Source organism: Pelophylax lessonae, assembly GCF_965119305.1.
Source record: "Pelophylax lessonae genome assembly, chromosome: 8".
NCBI lineage: Eukaryota > Metazoa > Chordata > Amphibia > Anura > Ranidae > Pelophylax > Pelophylax lessonae.
This window is the reverse complement of record NC_138775.1, coordinates 137959009-137978108: the sequence shown is the minus strand read 5'-3', so window position 1 is coordinate 137978108 and position 19100 is coordinate 137959009. Positions and strand designations below refer to the sequence as shown.

Below are 19100 nucleotides of genomic sequence, written 5' to 3'. Positions count from 1 at the left end.
CAACTTTTCTGTTGGAATTTCCTGCCCTAGGCAGGACTCCAACTTTTCTGGTTGGTACTATGACTCCCACAGTTGCGGGAGCTCACGGTCAACAATGACCAAACGATAATTTAATTAAATTATTACGAAGTACCATCTACAACTTAAACTGGTTTTTGATGGTTTTAGGACCTGCTAAACCATTTTATTTTTAGATTTACAATTTTCTTGTAGCCTGTGGAGCGGCGCAGTGGCGGTGGGCCTCTAGTGACAGTGACGAGCATGTGTCACCACCTGACCCACTCTTGGAAGCTGTAGGACCCTCTGGGACTGTCTGCCCTGGCGGCCATGACGGCGGTCCTGCAGTCACTAGTGTCTAAAGTAGATATGGCCCCTTCAAAGTGTTCTAGTAAGAAGTGCCCCCCACCTTCACCTGTATCCTCTGCCTCCTCCAATGGGTATTGACCTCTTATCCATAGGCGCAAGCTAGGCATAAGACTTGTTAAGAACAAAGTAATTTCTCTGTCGCTCATTGACAGACGTAGTCCTCCTTGATTAATATCAACTCGGGTTATACTGCCCTCTACAGGAGTAGGACTAGACCGGAAAGAAAATGTTCTGGCCACACCCTAGGGGCAGTCCCAGAGGGTATATCCTCTCACTTCCTGCTACAGCAAATCAGTTTTTTTCTGTCTAGTTAGGAGTAAGGACCTAGATTCCTTGCTAGGATCTTCGGTCCTGGCAGGATTTTTTTTATAAATACTTTTTTTAGACAGCTTTTTTTCTCCAGTGTTCCTGTGAGATCTTCAAGCAAGTACGCTAAAACTGGGCGAGGGGCTGGATGTTGAGATCCAGTGGTCACCCCAGTTCAGCCTACGAGCGCATGCAGGCCATAGCTCCGCACTGGGTCAGCCGCGACATAGTCCCACTGGACGGGGACTGACCCTGCGAGTTAAACGTCTCGCCTGGACGCCAATGACCAACAGAGTCACGGCGTCCGTATTGGTCGACAGCCCCCCCCACCCCGGTGGAGAGGGGTTCTGTCAGGAGTTGGCGCCCGCCTGGTTCCGGTATGGTGAGTAGAATGTTCCCCCTCTCCCCCTGTCGGGTTTGTTGGTGGACGCGGGCCCCTCTCTGGGATGGTCAGACACTCAGTTTCTGGGTCTCCCCTCTATCCTAGAACAGGTCACAGATCCTCCAATTTAAGTGTGATTTTTGTGAATAGAAACCAGGAGGCTTGGTTTGGGAGCTGACTATCTAAAGTCACTATATGACTGTAAGGGTGACTGAAGTCAGTGGCAGACTACTAAAAGGCATTACTATTGAGGTATAGAGGTATCCTACCTGTCTAGTGTGTACACAGGCCGATGCCTATGCCTGAGTTACTGCAGCCACAGATCGCCATCCCTCCAGAAAGCCGGTCACTTCCACAGGCCGCACAGCCTCCCGCAGGCCGAGGACACCTCCCGCAGGCCGAGGCACTTCCGCAGGCCGCACAGGCCGAATGCACACATCCCGCAGGCCGCTGCTAACTTGCAAGCCGCCGCTATCCTACACAGGCCGCCGCCATTTTCCTGCAGATCGCACGAGGCCGCCATATTGGCGTAGCCTCGTGTCTCCAGCATGGGGGCGGCCATGTTTGAGGTGACCAAACACCTCGTGGAGTAATTGGGAGGCGCCGGAAGGCGTGAAAAGGGGTTGCCTGCATCTGCCGCGACTATCTCCAAATGGATTAGACAGACGGTGGTACAGGCTTATTCTATTAAGGGTCGGAATCCTCCGTTCCCTGTTAAAGCGCACTCCACTCGAGTGCTCAGTACTTCCTGGGCCTACCGCCATCAGGCGTCAGTGTTCAAGGTGTGCAAGGCGGCTACCTGGTCGTCGGTTCATACCTTTACAAAATTTTATAAAGTTGATGTGATGGCATCGGCGGATGCCTCATTTGGCCGCAAGGTTTTGCAGGCTGCAATTTGAGGAGACCGGTGGTCTACCTCGAGGGTTTTTTTCCGTTGGAATTTCAGTTGGGTCTCATCGTGTGATTGATGAGCCTTTAAAACTTCTAGTTGGCACCGGTTGGGCCTTCTAGATTGGATTTTGATTTCCATTTTCCCACCCCTCATTTGTGGCACTGCTTTGGGACGTCCCGAGTTGATATTAATCATGGAGGACTACGTCTGTCAATGAGCGACAGAGAAAAATGGATTTTTGTAAAATCTTACCGTAAAATCCTTTTCTCTTAAGCTCATTGACAGACGTAGTACCCGCCCCTCTGTTTTTGAGTTGGGTTGGGTTAAATTCTCTAAACACTGCTTTGTGACATAACTCATTTGCTGTAGCAGGAAGTGAGAGGATATACCCTCTGGGACTGCCCCTAGGGTGTGGCCAGAACGTTTTCTTTCCTGTCTAGTCCTACTCCTGTAGAGGGCAGTATAACCAGAGTTGATATTAATCAAGGAGGACTACGTCTGTCAATGAGCTTAAGAGAAAAGGATTTTACGGTAAGATTTTACAAAAATCCATTTTTACATAGACACACCTATGGGGGCTGTCCCACTGGTCCAATACCCCCCTGCTATCAGCCATCCCAACTCAGTTTGTCTTCTGCCTAGTTAGGAGTAAGATAGACTCTCCCTGTGCTGGGGCTACAGTCTCAGCCTTCTTCATTTCTTCTGATTCTGACATGGTTGCCGTAGGTAGTGTGCCCCTTGAAGGGTCTCGCTCTTCTCAGTCTGAGGGGGAGGCGGAGGTTGCGGGGGTTGATGATTCCCCCCTGGGACGGCCGAGGACTGCGCAGCTATGGATGCGCTGATCATTGCCGTTAAGGAAACGCTACATTTAGAGGATGAGCCCAATCCTCCGGGAAAACTGTCCTCTTTTGGTACCCACAGATCCCGTAAGGCGGTGCAGGTATTCCCTTGCCCCGCTGAGTTCCACGAAACTGTGAATGACCAATGGCGCAACTTAAAGCGCACTTTTGTGGTGCCAAAGAAGTTTCAACTCCTCTACCCTTTGCGTCTCCTACGGATTCGCGCTGGTCTGTGGCTCCCAAAGTGGATCACACTGTGGCCAGATTGAACAGGGCCACTCTGGTACCCACTGAGGATTCTCCGGTGTTTAGGGATCCTACGGATAGGAGGCTGGAATCTCTTGCCCGACATTCCTACATGGTGGCGGGTTCCATGCTGAAATCTATTTTCGCCTCTGTCATGGTGGCTCAAGCCATGGCAGATTGGCTCAGACGCACCCTCGTGGCTGATTCTGCTCCCCCCCCCCCCCTACTAGCTTGGAGATGGTGGACCAGATTTATCAAGGGGTCATGTATTTGTGCGATGCGCCTTGAATGAGGCCCCATTAGCTGCGCGCTTATCTAGTGTTGCAGTACTCAGACTTGTATAAAGTACTCTAAATTTCTACTTGAGTAAAAGTACAAGTGCTCGATCAAAAAGTGACTTGAGTAGAAGTGGAAGTGCTCGCAGAAAAAGTTACTTAAGTAGAAGTACTAAAGTATTCAACATTTTTTTTACTTAAGTATTGCAAGTAGTTTTTTCAAAAAATTTGCTACTTAAGTACTAAAAGTAAAAAGTACCAGTAGTTTTGAAAAAAAATTTCTACTCAAGTACTGAAAGTAGAAGTACAAGTACTGTGTTATGTAGTTATTAAAGAAAGAAGTCAAAAGTTTGAACATCATATTGTTTTTTATTATTTCAAATGATTTATTCAAATGATTAACCTGTGTTTGTTAGTAGTTTCTTGATGCACTTTAAGCGCTGTAGCATCATTTATTTGTTTGTTTCATATTTTCCTTTTATTGGAAAGATTTGGTATAGCAGCTTTTATTATACACAGCCTTTATTTTCGTATGCGCTGATTTACAAATGACATTATACACATTTTTTTGAGCTTTATGAAACCTGCCATCTACTGTTCTGGCAGTGGTAATTTTTTTAAAAGTAACGAGTAACTATGCAGCACAAAAAAAAAATACTTGAGTAGAAGTATCGAAATCATCAAAAAAATGTAGTGAAGTAGAAGTAGGAGAAAAAAATTCTACTCTAGGAAAGTACAGATACCGCATTTCGGTACTTAAGTACAGTACTTAAGTAGTTCTACTTCGTTACTATACATCTCTGGCAGTACTTAATCGCCGCTTGATTTGGTTGAAAAGCTGGTCGGCTGACCAGACTTACAGGAAGACGGTGTTTGACATCCCTTATGCTGGGTCTCGTCTTTTTGGAGAATCCCTGTATGAATTGGTTAAAGGTGTCACTGGGGGCTAGAGCACTCTGTTGCCCCAGAATCCTAGGGGTAAGTTTTTCTGCGGTAAGTGGGGCCCCTCCTTTAAACCAAGTCAGGGGTCCTTTCGTGCCTTCAAGGCGCAGGACAAGGGGAAACCTTTCAAGGGCCAGGGTGGCCAAAAGCCGCCCAGGCTGGTATGGCGGCACAGTCCGTCACTGCCTGAAGGGGCGCCCTCACCCGTTTCAGGGGTGGGGGGACGTCTCTGCGCGGTTTCCTCCAACCTTGGCTGCTCCGGATTCCGGACAGGTGGGTTCAGGAAATCATTCAATCCGGTTACAAGATCGAATTCCTTTCGCGACCAGGGGACAGATTCTTTCCCTCAAATCTTCCCCAGATCGGTTGCAAGATCTTCATCGTGCGGTGCAGAATCTACTCGCCCAGGGGGTAATAGTCCCGGCGCCGCATCGGGACAGATTTCGGGGGTTTTACTCGAATCTATTCACTGTGCCCAGAAAGGAGGGCAAGGTGCGTCCGATTCTGGACTTAAAAGCTCTCAACCGCTTCGTGTGCGTTCAAAAGTTCCGCATGGACTCGCTGCGCTCGGTGGTGGCCTCCCTGAGTCCAGGAGACTACCTGGCTTCTATCGACCTGAAGGATCCATATTTACACATTCCCATTTTCGAGGGTCATCAGAGGTACCTCCGATTCGCTATCGCGGAGGAACACTATCAGTTCGTGGCGTTGCCTTTCGGTCTCGCTTCGGCTCCAAGGGTGTTTACCAAAGTGCTGGCTCCTGTTCTGGGCCTGTTACGGGCACAGGGCATTGCGGTCTTGGGTTATCTGGACGATCTCCTGTTAAGATCGAGTGCCAGTCAGAGCCTGCTGCGCGATCTGTCCACTACGGTTCAGACACTCCAGGAGTTTAAATGGACCATCAATGTTCAGAAGTCGACTTTGTCTCCTTCGGTTTGGCGCCCATATTTGGGAATGGTCTTGGACTCCACCCAAGCGAAGGTGTTAATGCCGGAGGACAAGCTCCGGACCCAGCAGAAAGAGGTCCGGTCGCTCAAGGACAACGAATCCTCGTCACTAAGGACCTGTATGCGATCCCTGGGATTGATGGTGTCAGCCTTCGAGGCGATACCGTTTGCACAGTTTCACACGCTGTCTCTCCAGGCGGAGATACTGGCCAGATGGGACAGGCTTCCTCAGTCCTTGGACCTGAGGGTGTCTCTGAGTCGCCAAACCAGAGTGGATCTTCTGTGGTGGCTCCAGTCCCTGGCTGTAGCTGAAGGAAAATCCTTCCGGCCGTTGCTGTGGATGGTACTTACCTCGGATGCCAGCCTGTCGGGCTGGGGTGGCGTCCTGGGCAACCTGTCTGCCCAGGGCACTTGGTCGGTGGAGGAATTTTCTCTACCAATCAACATCTTGGAATTGAGAGCGATCAGGCTGTGCCTGCTCCATTGATCAGAGCGTCTTCAGGGCCGCCCTGTCCGGGTGCAGACGGACTTTCCCACTGCGGTGGCTTACATCAATCACCAAGGGGGCACCAGGAGTGCCCGGGCGGCCCAGGAAGTGACCAGTATTCTGTCTTGAGCCAAGACTCCCGTCCCCGCGATTTCGGCAGTTCACATTCCGAGTGTGGAGAATTGGCAGGCCGATTATCTGAGCCGCTAGACCCTGGACCAGGAGGAATGGTCCTTGCACCCAGAGGTGTTTCAAATGCTGTGTGCGAGATGGGGATCCCGGATGTGGATCTGTTCGCGTCCCGGTTAAAGAACAAGGTGAGAAGGTTCGTGGCAAGAACGCGCGATCCTGTGGCAGACGCCTCAGATGCGCTGGTGGTGCCTTGGCACCAAAATCGTCTGATATATGCCTTTCCCCCGATTCAGTTGTTGTCCAGGTTCCTCCGCAGGTTGGTCTCGGAACCGAAGTTGGTGATTCTGGTGGCACCGGACTGCCCGCGCCGGTCTTGGTACGCGGACATCATTCAACTGGCCGTTGAGCCTCCATGGCGGCTGCCGTTACAAGAAGATCTACTGTCTCAGGGGCCGATCTTCCATCCTGCTTTACAGTCGCTGGCTTTAACGGCGTGGCTGTTGAAAGCCAGGTCCTGAGAGACAGGGGTCTCTCATCTGAGGTCATTCCTACTTTGCTCAAGGCTAGGAAAGCCTCGTCCGGTAAGATCTATTACTGTACCTGGAAGGCTTATTTTTCCTGGTATGAATCTAGAGGTTTCCCTCCTCGTTTCTACTTGGTGGCGAGGGTGTTAGCCTTCCTACAAACTGGTGTGGACCAGCGCCTGGCGTTGACCACGATTAAGAGCCAGTTATTTGCACTGGCCGTCATTTTCCAGCGCCTATTGGCGTCTAACTCGTTGATTCGCACCTTTATTCAAGGTGTGCATCACTTGGCCCCTCCTCGGAGGGTGCCTCTACCTCCTTGGGACTTGAACTTGGTTTTGTCCATTTTGAAACGTCCTCCCTGATTTCTGAACGTTTCTGATTTCCACCTTGATGAGGACATTGTTTTGCCTTCGCTTTGTGTGAATCCTTAACATCCTAAGGAGTTTGCCTTACATTCCTTGGATGTTGTCAGGGCGATCAGGGTTTACCTGTCGTCCACTGAATCCTTTCGGAAGTCGGATTCTCTTTGTCCTTCCTGAGGGACCTCGGAAGGTTATGGCTGCGTCTGCGGCGACCATTTCAAAATGGATCAGACAGACGATTGTACAGGCTTATTCGATTAAGGAACAGGTACTGCCCTTCCCTGTCAAGGCGTACTCTACCAGAGCGGTGAGTGCGTCCTGGGCCTTCCGGCATCAGGCTTCGGTGGCCTAGGTGTGCAAGGCTGCGACTTGGTCGTCAGTGCACACCTTTTCAAAGTTCTACAAACTTGATGTTCTGGTATCGGCAGATGCCTCCTTTGGCCGCAAAGTTCTGTGTGCGGCAGTGCCTTAAGGGGGACCCTAGTTTTGCGGGTCCCTGGCTGTTGGGGTTGTTTCCCCCTTGTTATTTGCTTTCCTGGGTTGTTGCTCCAGTTGAGCTTTTTCTGTTGTCCAGAGGATACCTTTCTGTTCACATAAGGTTCTTTTCTCTGTCGTGGGTGCTGCATTGCCTTTATGACGGTTACGTTTCCCACCCCTCATGTCTAGACTGCTTTGGGACATCCCATTGGTGAAGACTGTATGAGTGGGTGGCGACTGTCAGAGGACGTAAGAGAAAACGGAATTTTTGTAAAATTCCTTTCTCGGAGTCCTCTGACAGTCGCCGCCCCCGCCCCTCTATTTGGGGTTCTTTGGACTTTAACTGCTTGCTACCAAACTGAGTTGGGATGGCTGATAGCAGGGGGGTATTGGACCAGTAGGACAGCCTCCATAGGTGTGTCTATGTAAATTACTTTGTTTTTAACAAGTCTTATGCCTAGCTTGCTCCTATGGATTAGAGGTCAATACCCATTGGTGAAGACTGTATGAGTGGGCGGCAACTGTCAGAGGACTCAGAGAAAGAAATTTTTTTACGGTAAGATTTTACAAAAAAGGATTTTATGGTAAGACAAAAATCCAGTTATTATGTACTCCGATTTAATTTTTAGCATTTTTCTTTAGATATCTATATACTAGCAGTATGCATGATATTAAATATATTCCATTTCAGGTTTCAACCTCATTTTTATTCCATTTGCTGATGACATTCGTAAAATTGGAGGTCCAGAAAAAGTTCCTGCCGGAGATGAACAGGTGGATAAAATGAAAGAAATCGTGCAAAAACTGAGATTTAAATACAGGTTCGTAATCTTTAAATGTCTCTGTAAAGCTCATTAACATAAGACATCTTGTTAATATACTAGAATGGGATATTTAAAGCGTATTTAAACCTAAAAACTAAAATGCAGTATATTTCAGCTTGCCTTAAATGTGGTAGCTGCTTTAGTTTAATAAGGCTTATTTCTCCTTTTTTAAGTGGTGATCCTGCCACTAACACTTTTCTGTCCAATGATGACATGCGATAGGCCATGTTTTAGAATTGCTGGTGGAATAGAAGGTTTTGCTGTTGTCCATTATGGTACAGGAGAGGCATCTAGAGTTATTGCATCTGTAGCAGCCTGCTTCCTCTATAGGAATGTGGTTTTGTGTGATAGGAGGTAGTCTGCTTGAAGCAAAGTGGTTTTTAGAGGTCTTGGCTCTTTGAAATGTTACTTTAGGTTGGGGAGGTAGACTTGACTGAAGGGGTGAATCAAGTTGCAGTATATGCCAATGGTTGGAGAGGATGTTTCTTATAAATTTGTGGGTGGGTGGTATTGTATCTGGTGATTAATTTGGATTGTACAAGGGATTTGATAGGTCTGGTTTTGAAAGATAATTTGAGGCACTCATCGTGTGGAATCCTTAAGGTTCTTTTAAACATTTCCTCTGTGCGTTGATTCGAATAGCCTTTGGATTTAAATCAAGATCTGAAAACCTGTGATTGTGTAAAAAAGGCCTCGTCAATTCCTTTGAACTGCCTGAATGTGTTTTTGAGCCAGAGTTTGTGGTGGTGACTTTTAAATTTTAAATAGCTGTTGCTATCTACTAATGTGAAAAAATTGGTGGTAGTTGTTTTGATTGAGGGGGTCTACAAAACTCTGAATCTTCTCGGGGTCCCCATGCCAAATGAGTATGAATTCATCCATGTATTATTTGTATAAAGATTATTGGAGAGTATGATTAAGTCCCCATGGTTGTGCCTTTGATTTGTAAATCTAAATCATTCAGATAGGTGAAATAGTTGTAAGGATGAAGTTGATGGCCTCCAGGAGAAAAACTGCTTGTGATCTGGGCATAATTGGGTCTGAGAACAAGTATTGTTTAATGGAAGAAACCCCATTGAGTGTGGAATGTTGGAGTAAAGGGAAAAAACAAACAAGGTCAGCCATTGTGAATCTTCAGACCATGTTTGTTCCTATAGGTTGAGCAGTAGATCCGTGGTGTCTTTGAAGGTAGGGCAGTAAATTCTTTACACATTTTTGGAGGTGGTAATCACTAAATTGGGATAGGCTGTAGAACAGGCATGCAAAAGAGTCTCTTTGGAGATGCTTTGAACACTCTTATCAGGATGTCATCTGCCTCCGCAGAAGAAGACTAGGCCTCAGACTCCTCTTCTGAGATCAAGAATAGCTCCTATGCCTTCTCCTAGGCCTCAATCTATATAGTCGGATCCAAGCCAGGTGCCTAATTCAACAGCAAACCATGGGCTTCCAAAATCCACAAACCTGCTGACAAATTCTATTTGGCTGTTTAAAGGAAGATCTCTCTTTGGTAAGGTGCTTGACAAATTCATCAAAGATGTCACAGGAGGAAAGGTTGTCCTTCCACAGTTGTAGATAACAAAATCCCCTTCTTCAGGGGCTTTTAAGTCCTCAAAACGCAGAGCAACTCTATGCCCTTCCCAAGTTTCAGCTGCTAGGCCAAAATTCAACCCTTCTCTCAGCGCAAGACTTGGGAACATAAAACCCACTAAGTCTTTTCCAAAGCCATCTTCTCAAAGAAGGTGTATGCTTACTCCTAAGAGTTGGAGGACATCTGTTACAGTTAGCCTTTTTCTGGGTCACAATGCCCTAGACATGTGGCTTAAATTGATGTTTCAGAGGGGTACAAACTACAGTTTAAAAATTCTACCTCTTCTCTCAAACCAGCAAAATCTTTTCAAGGACAGTCCGAATATCAAAGTTTTGCATGGAATCTGCAAGGTGATTGCCTCTTTAAGACAAGGGAAATACAGTAAAATCTTGAATTGAGAATAACTAACTTGGTGTGGGAATGTTTTGCAAGATGAGCAACATTTTTTATAAATGTTGACTTGATAAACCAGCGATGTCTTGATGTACAAGTAAGCGTCACGTCACAAATGAGTATAAAAGAGGAGAGGTGCCTCTAAGTGTAGCAATATGGTTACATTTAATGAAGGTTCAACATTTAGCAAATCACATGGTTGATGATTAAAAAAGGCACATCTAAGTATACAGGCATCCGGGGTAAAGCTGTCCACATAGACCACACTCCGCACTGCCATCGACGTCATCCCTTTTTTTAAATTGCGCTCCACGAGCACTTCAAGCCTCGCTTTCAGATTGCTCTACTGGAGAGTAGTTTCCCTGTCATGATTGCAGACTTACAGCAGTGAGAGTCGGCGGTGCAGAGGACGGTATATGTGGACAGCTTTACCCCAGATACCTGCTTACTTAGATGTGCCTCTTTTAACCATGAACGATGTGAGTTGCTAAATGTTGTATCTTCATTAAATGTAACTATCCTGCTACACTTAGAGGCACCTCTCTTCTCTCTCATACTCTGTTAGCTACTGTTGGATTTTGCTTCTAAGTCCCTTGTGGAGGCTGCCATTTGTGGATGGACATTTTATGGTTACACAACCTTTCACATTACTAGAATTTTTTTATGTGGACTATAAACTGAAGGCATTATGAATAAATGGTTGTGGACCAAATCATCTGAGTTTATTTCTTATGGGGAGATTTGCTTTGATATACGAGTGCTTTGGACTAGAAGTATGTTTCCGGAACAAATTATGCTAGCAATCCAAGGTTTTACTGTACCTGCAATCTGTAGACCTCCAAAATGCCTATCTGCATATTCCCATTTACACACCCCCATCAGTGCTAGTTTGTCGCGCTACCATTTGGCCTATCTTCTGCTCCCAGAGTATTCCTATAAGTACTTCTCCCTTCTTGCCCTCATAAGAACTTCACGTCACAAGGTGTTTAGACTACCTTTTTCCGAAGGACTCTCACTTAGGTGTACGTTTAGTAAACTGAGAAGTTTTCTCTCAGTTCACTTCTCGGCAATTCTCAGAGAAAAATTATCAACTCTGGCACCCAGTTTAGGTGGTCGAGAACTTCAATTCCCAAAGGGTGATCAGAGGAGAATTTTTTTCTCTGAAAACGGCCGTGATCCCTGTATAACTGGGTGGACTGCCTGTAATCTCACGAGATTTTGTGAGATTACAGTGCCGCCAAGTTTTAAAAGTGAAACCAAAGTTTAAAAGCACTCGTAATGTCATGTTCTGACACATGAAAACTTACTGAATATCTATCGATCTATACACACACACACACACATACACACATATACAGTATACATACAGTGTATATACATATGTACATACAGTATATATATATACACCAGTACATACAGTATATATATATATATATACACACCAGTACATACAGTGTATATATATATATATATATATATATATATACCAGTACATACCGTATATATATGTATATATAGTATATGTATATATGTATATATATATATATATATATATATATATATATATATATATATATATATATATATATACATACACCTATACATACATACCATATATACATATATATTTTTTATTTTTTTTATTTTGAACCCCCTGGTGCTGATATATAGGAAGAAAGAAGTCTTCTTCCTCTGATCACACAGCTTCTCCCCCTGATTCTCCACCTCTGAGCTGGAGAATCTGGAATGGAAATATTTCAGAATAACGGCTGTGTGATCTTCAGATCTCACTTTTCTAAACTGGCCGTTTGTGACAGAAACGGTCATGTACTGTGATGAGAAGAGAAGAACGTGTTCTCTGCTCCTCATCTCAGCAAACTAAACGGTAACTCATCAGAGATCAGTCGTGATCCTCAGGATCACGGCTTTTCTCTGCATATTAAAAGTACACCTTTGTTAGTCATTTTAGACACCGTCCAAGCAAAAGTCTTTTCTTCCAGATCTCATGCTCAGACCTTGAGACCAAAGAGACGTCCTTTGTGAGATCTTGGATGAGAGTTTTGGGTCTAATGGGATCCTCTTTCAAGGCTGTTCCAATTACCCAATTCAGTTCAAGGCCTCTACAACACATCTTGTTAGCATGGAGAAAACCTAGTAACTTGACAATGGAGAAGTAGTTTCTGTCCTACCACTGGAAGATGAAAACAGATGCCAGCCCGTCAAGCTAGGAAGAAGTGTTCCAATCACTCACAGTTCAGGGAACATGGTTGGTTACCAGAGGAAGGCAAGCTCCCCATTAACATTTTTGAGCTCAATGCAAAAAAAAAAAAAATGGTTATGCACCACTAAAACTAAACATTTTTGGGGACACCCTATTTGGGTACAGTCAGACAACGCCACATCTGTGTCCTAAATCAGTTACTGGGGGGGCTACCAGGAGTCGTGCAGCTGTAAAGGAAGCAAACCTGATCATCTCATGAATAGAGGAACAGTTTCCAACAATCTCTGTGGTCCACATCCCAGGAGTGCACAATTGGAAGGCAATCACCACCTTGACCAAGGGGAATGGGGTCTTCACTCTGATATCTTCAGCTTAATATGATAGACATGGGGACTCCAAGCATAAGTATCTTAGCCTCCCAGGTTCAACAACAAGTTAGACTGGTTTCTGGCCAGGATCAAGGATCCTCTGGTACTGGTATCGACAAGATCTACTATCGTACCTGGAAATCATTCTTTGGTTTGGACACTCATTTCAATCCAAGAGATTAATCTGTTCCTCACACTCTGGCCTTCCTACAATTGGGGCTTGCTAGGATTTGACTTCCTACAATTGGGGCTTGCTAGGATTTGACCATAAAGTAATTGTAAAGTCTCGTGTTTTTTTTTCTTTTTTTTTTTTTAAATAACAAACTCCATCTCTCCTAACTGGCTTTTATAGCCGTAGGAGCTGATGGCGCCGTTGCTGTGTCTCAGTCAATCAGGAGGGAGAGTCCCGGGCGGCCGAGGGACTCATGGACATCGTTGGACAGAGATGGGGTTCAGGTAAGCATGAGGGGGTGCTGGTGAGGCTGCTACACACAGAAGGCTTTTTATCTTGATGCATGGAATGCATTAAGATAAAAAAAACCTTCTGTCTTAACAACTCCTTTAAGTACTCTTAAGGTATGGTTCCATTCTTTTCCAAAAACTTCTAGCTTTCCATTCCCTTGTAAAGAAGTTTATTCAGGAAGTGAAATAGAGTAAATTAATCCAGGTTTTATATAAATTGATTGTGTTTGTACCTTGAGTACAAAGAGTCAAAAGTCCCAGTACTGTATTACTACTAGGAATGTATTGTTCCAGTTGTTTTCTGCTTTTTTTTCAAGATGTTTTTTGGATCACACCACCTTATAATACCCTCTGATTTCTTGGGCCCCTAATCTGGGGGTCCTCGTGCTGCAGAAGTCACCCTTTAAACCGTCAGTGAACTCCCCTTGGATGATCTTTCCTGCAAAGTTAGCCACCTTGGTGGCTGTCATGTTTTTCAGATGTGTGTCTGAGTTAGCAGCTCTCTTGTAAGGAGCCATTTCACATTTCTCACAAAGACAATTTTGTCTTGCACCCAATGCCAAATGCCCTACTCATTGATACAGGGGCTGACTTTTAACATTCAGCCCAGGGGGCAAGTAAAACCAGAGGCCCATGGTGCAGAAACTCGGCCCCCCTGCTGACCTCCATTCCAGGCTGAACCTCCGTTCCAGGTGCTCTCTACTCACCGGCCGAATCTGGTTTACCGACTGGTCAGCGGGGGGGGGGGCAGTAGGGAGAGCTATGACACAGCTCGGTTGGGGCTGGCTGGGGGGGGGGGGGAGAGAGTCGCCAGACACACAGGGGGGGGGGGGGATGGGAGGCCTTTGCTCTGTCCTGGTCTTCAACCAGCACAGAGTAGGTCAGCGGCAGGTACTTTTTACCTCTCCACCAGGAATCCTTTAGGCAGGTCTGTGGCAGAAGGGGTGCAGCCTTTTTTTCGGGGCAATAAGAGCGGCCCAGGGGGCAATTGCTCCCCTGCATCCTTGCCCAGTCCTCCTCTCTGCATTAAAAACGTTATGCTTCCCTCTTTGTACCCTTCTCCAAAGCACCCAAAGGAGATTGATGGCTTTGACCATGTTCAGACCATGAAGAGCAGAGTCTGCCTCAACGCTATAGTTTTTATCAGAAAAATTGATTTTTTTTTTTTTGTCTTGCCTTTAAGACCTCACAAGGAGACATTTTGCCTCAAGAACCACCATTACTAGGTGGATAAGACCACTAATTTCAATAGCTTACACCCTAGTGCATTATCCTCAATGTAAAAAGCTTTCTTATATAACAAAATGTACTCCCAAACAGATGCTTGATAAAGGCATATCACATCACAGTGGCTGTATTGCCCACGGTATCACATCATAGATGAAACGTCCAAAAAACCTGGCTAACGCGTTTCGAGGTCCTGCCTCTTCTTCAGAGCCAACTAAACTATGCCTTTGCTCTTCAAATTATACCATCAAGAGTGGGGTGGTCAGGTCCTTGGCCAACCCCTATGGGACGTATACTAGTATATTGCCAGGGGACCCCGCTCACCTCTATCTACTTAGCATATACAGACCCAGTGGTAGGCTAAAAGACACACACACACACACATATATATATATATTTTAAGAACCTTAATCCCCCAGATTTGGGGGTGCACACACCCCTGGTTTCTTAGTCTTTAACATTGTAAATGTAATACATTTTATACTAAGGTTTTAATATAGTGATATGTATGTGTGTGTATTGTAAATGTAATACATTTTATACTAAGGTTTTAATATAGTGATATGTATGTGTGTGTGTGTGTGTGTGTGTGTGTGTGTGTGTGTGTGTATATATATATATATATATATATATATATATACATATATACACACACACACACACATATACATGTGTCTTTTAGCCTATATGTCACTGGATCTGTATATGCTAATTAGAGGTGTGTGTGTATATATGTATATGTATGTGTGTGTGTGTATGTATATATATATATATATATATGTGTGTGTGTGTATATATGTATGTATGTGTATATATATATATATATATATATATATATATATATATATATATATATATACATATATACACACACACAGTATCTCACAAAAGTGAGTACAACCCTTACATTCTTGTAAATATTTTATTATATCTTTTTATGTGATAGCACTGAAAAAATGACACTTTGCTACAATGTAAAGTCGTGAGTGTACAGCTTGTATAACAGTGTAAATTTGCTTTCCCCTCAAAAAAAACCAACACACCGCCATTAATGTCTAAACTGCTGGCAACAAAAGTGAGTACATCCCTAACTGAAAATGTCCAAATTTGGTCCAATAAGCCATTTTCCCTCCCCGGTGTCATGTGACTCGTTAGTGTTACAATGTCTCAGGTGTGAATGGGGAGCAGGTGTGTTCAATTTGCGGTTATCGCTCTCACTCCCTCATACTGGTCACTAAAAGTTCAACATGGCACCTCATGGCAAAGAACTCTCTGAGGATCTGAAAAAAAGAATTGTTGCTCTACATAAAGATGTTCTAGGCTATAAGAAGATTGCCAAGACCCTGAAACTGAGCTGCAGCTTGGTTGCCAAGACCATTCAGCGGATTACCAGGACAGGTTCCACTCAGAACAGGACTCTCCATGGTTGACCAAAAAAGTTGAGTGCACATGCTCAGCGTCCTATCCAGAGGTTGTCTTTGGGAAATAGACGTATGAGTGCTGCCAGCATTGCTGAAAAGGTTTAAGGGGTGGGGGGTCAGCCTGTCGGTGTTCAGACCATATGCTGCACTGCATCAAATTGGTCTGCATGGCTGTTGTCCCAGAAGGAAGACTCTTCTAAAGATGATGCACAAGAAAGCCAGCAAAAAGTTTGCTGAATACAAGCAGACTAAGGACATGGATTACTGGAACCATGTCCTGTGGTCTGATGAGACCAAGATAAACTTATTTGGTTCAGATGGTGTCAAGCGTGTGGGGGGGCAACCAGGTGAAGAGTACAAAGACACGTGTGTCTTACCTACAGTCAATCATGATGGTGGTTGCAGTGTCATGGTCTGGGGCTGTATGAGTGCTGCCGGCATTGGGGAGCTACAGTTCCTTGAGGGAACCATGAATGCCAACATGTACTGTTACATACAGAAGCAGAGCCTGATCCCCTCCCTTCGGAGACTGGGCCACAGGGCAGTATTCCAACATAACGACCCCAAACACACCTCCAAGATGACCACTGCCTTGCTAAAGAAGCTGATGGTGAAGGTGATGGTTTGGCCAAGCATATCTGCAGACCTAAACCCTATTGAGCATCTGTGGGGCATCCTCAAACAGAAGGTGGAGAAGCGCAAGGTCTCCCAACACCCACCAGTTCCGTGATGTTATGGAGGAGTGGAAGAGGACTCCAGTGGCAACCTGTGAAGCTTTGGTGAACTCCATGCCCAACAGGGTTAAGGCATTGCTGGAAAATAATGGTGGCCACACAAAATATTGACAATTTGGCCCATTTCACTTAGGGGTATACTCACTTTTGTTGCCAATGGTTTAGACATTAATGGCTGTGTTATTTTGAGGGGACAGCACATTTACACTGTTATACAAGCTGTACACTCACTACTTTACATTTGTAGCAAAGTGTAATTTCTTCACTGTTGTCACATGAAAAGATATAATAAAATATTTACAAAAATGTGAGGGGTGTACTCACTTTTGTGAGATACTGTGTGTGTATTTGTATATATAATTACATTACTTGTATAATAATTTATTGTATACAGTTGTGCTCATAAGTTTACATTCCCTGGCAGAATTGATGATTTCTTGGCCATTTTTCCAAGAATATGAATGATAAAACAAAAACTTTTCTTTCACTCAGGGTTCGTGTTTGGCTGAAGCCATTTATTATCAATCAACTGTGTTTACTCTTTTTAAATCATAATGAAAACAGAAACTACCCAAATGGCCCTAATCAAAATTTGACATACCCTGGTGATTTTGGCCTGATAACATGCACACAACTTGACACAAAGGGGTTGGAATGGCTAATAAAGTTAACCATGCTCACCTGTGGTCTGTTTGCTTGTAATAAATGTGTGTGTATAAAAGGTTGAGTTTCTGGATACCTGACAGACCCTTGCATCTTTCATCCAGTGCTGCACTGACGTTTCTAGATTCTAAGTCATGGGGAAGGCAAAAGAATTGTCAAAGAATCTGCGGGAAAAGGTAGTTGAACTATATAAAACAGGAAAGGGATATAAAAAGATATCCAAGGAATTGAGAATGAACACTGCTGATTGGCAAACTCTAATCAAAAAGTTGAAAAATTAGGGGTTCTGTTGAAACCAAACCACGGTCAGGTAGACCAACTAAAATTTCAGCCACAACTGCCAGGAAAATTGTTCGGGATGCAAAGAAAAACCCACAAATAACTTCAGGAGACATACAAGACTCTGAAAACATGTGGTGTGGCTGTTTCAAGATGCACAATAAAAGGAGGCACTTGAAGAAAGATGGGCTGCATGGTCGAGTTGCCAGAAGAAAGCCATTGCTACGCAAATGCCACAAAGTATCCCGCTTACAATATGCCAAACCGCACAGAGACAAGCCTCAAACCTTCTGGCACAAAGTAATTTGGGAGTATTGGGACCAAAATTTAGCTTTTTGGCCCCAACCATAAATGCTACATTTGGAGAGGAGTCAACAAGGCCTATGATGAAAGGTACACCATTCCTACCGTGAAATACACAGGTGAATCGCTGATGTTTTGGGGATGTGTGAGCTACAAAGGCACAGGAAATTTGGTCCGGAAAGATGAATGCAGTATATTATCAAAAAATGCTGAGGAAAATTTGCATTCATCAGCCCGGAAGCTGCGCATGGGACGTACTTGGACATTCCAACATGAGTACCTTAGCGACTGGTGAGCATCTTGCGACTGGTTAGCATCTTGCGAGGGTTAGCATCTTGCGACTGGTGAGTATATTTGCAACTGGTGAGTATCTTGCGACTGGAGAGATTCCTTGCGATTGGTGAGTATCTTGCGACTGGTGATCTTTGCGACTGGTGAGTATCTTGCGACTGGAGGGATTCTTTGCGATTGGTGAGTATCTTGCGACTGGTGAGATTCTTTGCGACTGGTGAGATTCTTTGCGACTGGTAAGTATCTTGCGACTGGTGATCTTTGCGACTTGTGAGTATCTTTGCGACTGGTGAGTATCTTTGCGACTGGTGAGTATCTTTGCGACTGGTGAGTATCTTTGCGACTGGTGAGATTCTTTGCGACTGGTAAGTTTCTTGCGACTAGTGATCTTGAGACTGGTGAGTATCCTTGCGACTGGTGAGTATCCTTGCGACTGGTGAGTATCTTGCGACTGGTGAGTATCTTTGCGTCTGTTGCTAACTTTGCGACTGGTGAGTATCTTTGCGTCTGTTGCTATCTTTGCGACAGGGGAGTATCTTAGTGACTGATTAGTATATTAGCGACTGGTGGGTACCCCAGGTTTAGTACCAGGGAAGTTAGAGGTAGAGTAGGTAAGGAAGAGCAGGTCGTTAACATTATCCCCATAGAGTAGTGGGTAATAATGTCCGACAGGATTGGGGATGCCACTCAGTGCACTTCTTGCGGCATGTATGAGTTTCTTGATGAACCAATCGAGGACGAATACTGCTGTGCAAGATGTGAGCGACTTGTTGCTCTGGAAGCCCACATTGTGGATCTAGAGAACACAGTGACAAGACTGCGTGGCATCTACAACCTGGAAAGGAGCTTGGACATTACCCATCAGGCGCTGGCAGGGGCCAGCATAGAGGAGGGAGGAACAGAGGAGACGCAAGCAGCAGAGGTACGCAGCTGGGTGACCGTTAGGAATGTTAGTGGGAGGAGTGTCAGGGAGGCCGGTCCTGAGTTGGTACACCCTAACATATTTGCCGAGTTGCAGGTTGAGGGGGATATCAACTCAGGGTTGGCAGTGCTGGAGCATGCACCCTCCCCCAGCTGCCAGGGGAGGGACGGCTCCAGGAAGAAGGGGGGCCGTAAATCAGGTAAGGTTAGAAAGGTTGTGGTAGT

The 19100-nt window shown here is 45.1% G+C and overlaps 1 protein-coding gene across 1 annotated transcript in view; it reads left to right on the top strand.

The window, feature by feature from the left end:
- The window catches only part of XRCC6 (X-ray repair cross complementing 6), a 234138-nt gene that overhangs the window by 156646 nt on the left and 58392 nt on the right, over nt 1–19100 (top strand). Inside the window, exon 9 of the mRNA XM_082265111.1 lies at nt 7872–8001. Within this exon, the coding sequence (XP_082121237.1) occupies nt 7872–8001 (130 nt within the window). The remainder of the gene's footprint in view (nt 1–7871; nt 8002–19100) is intronic.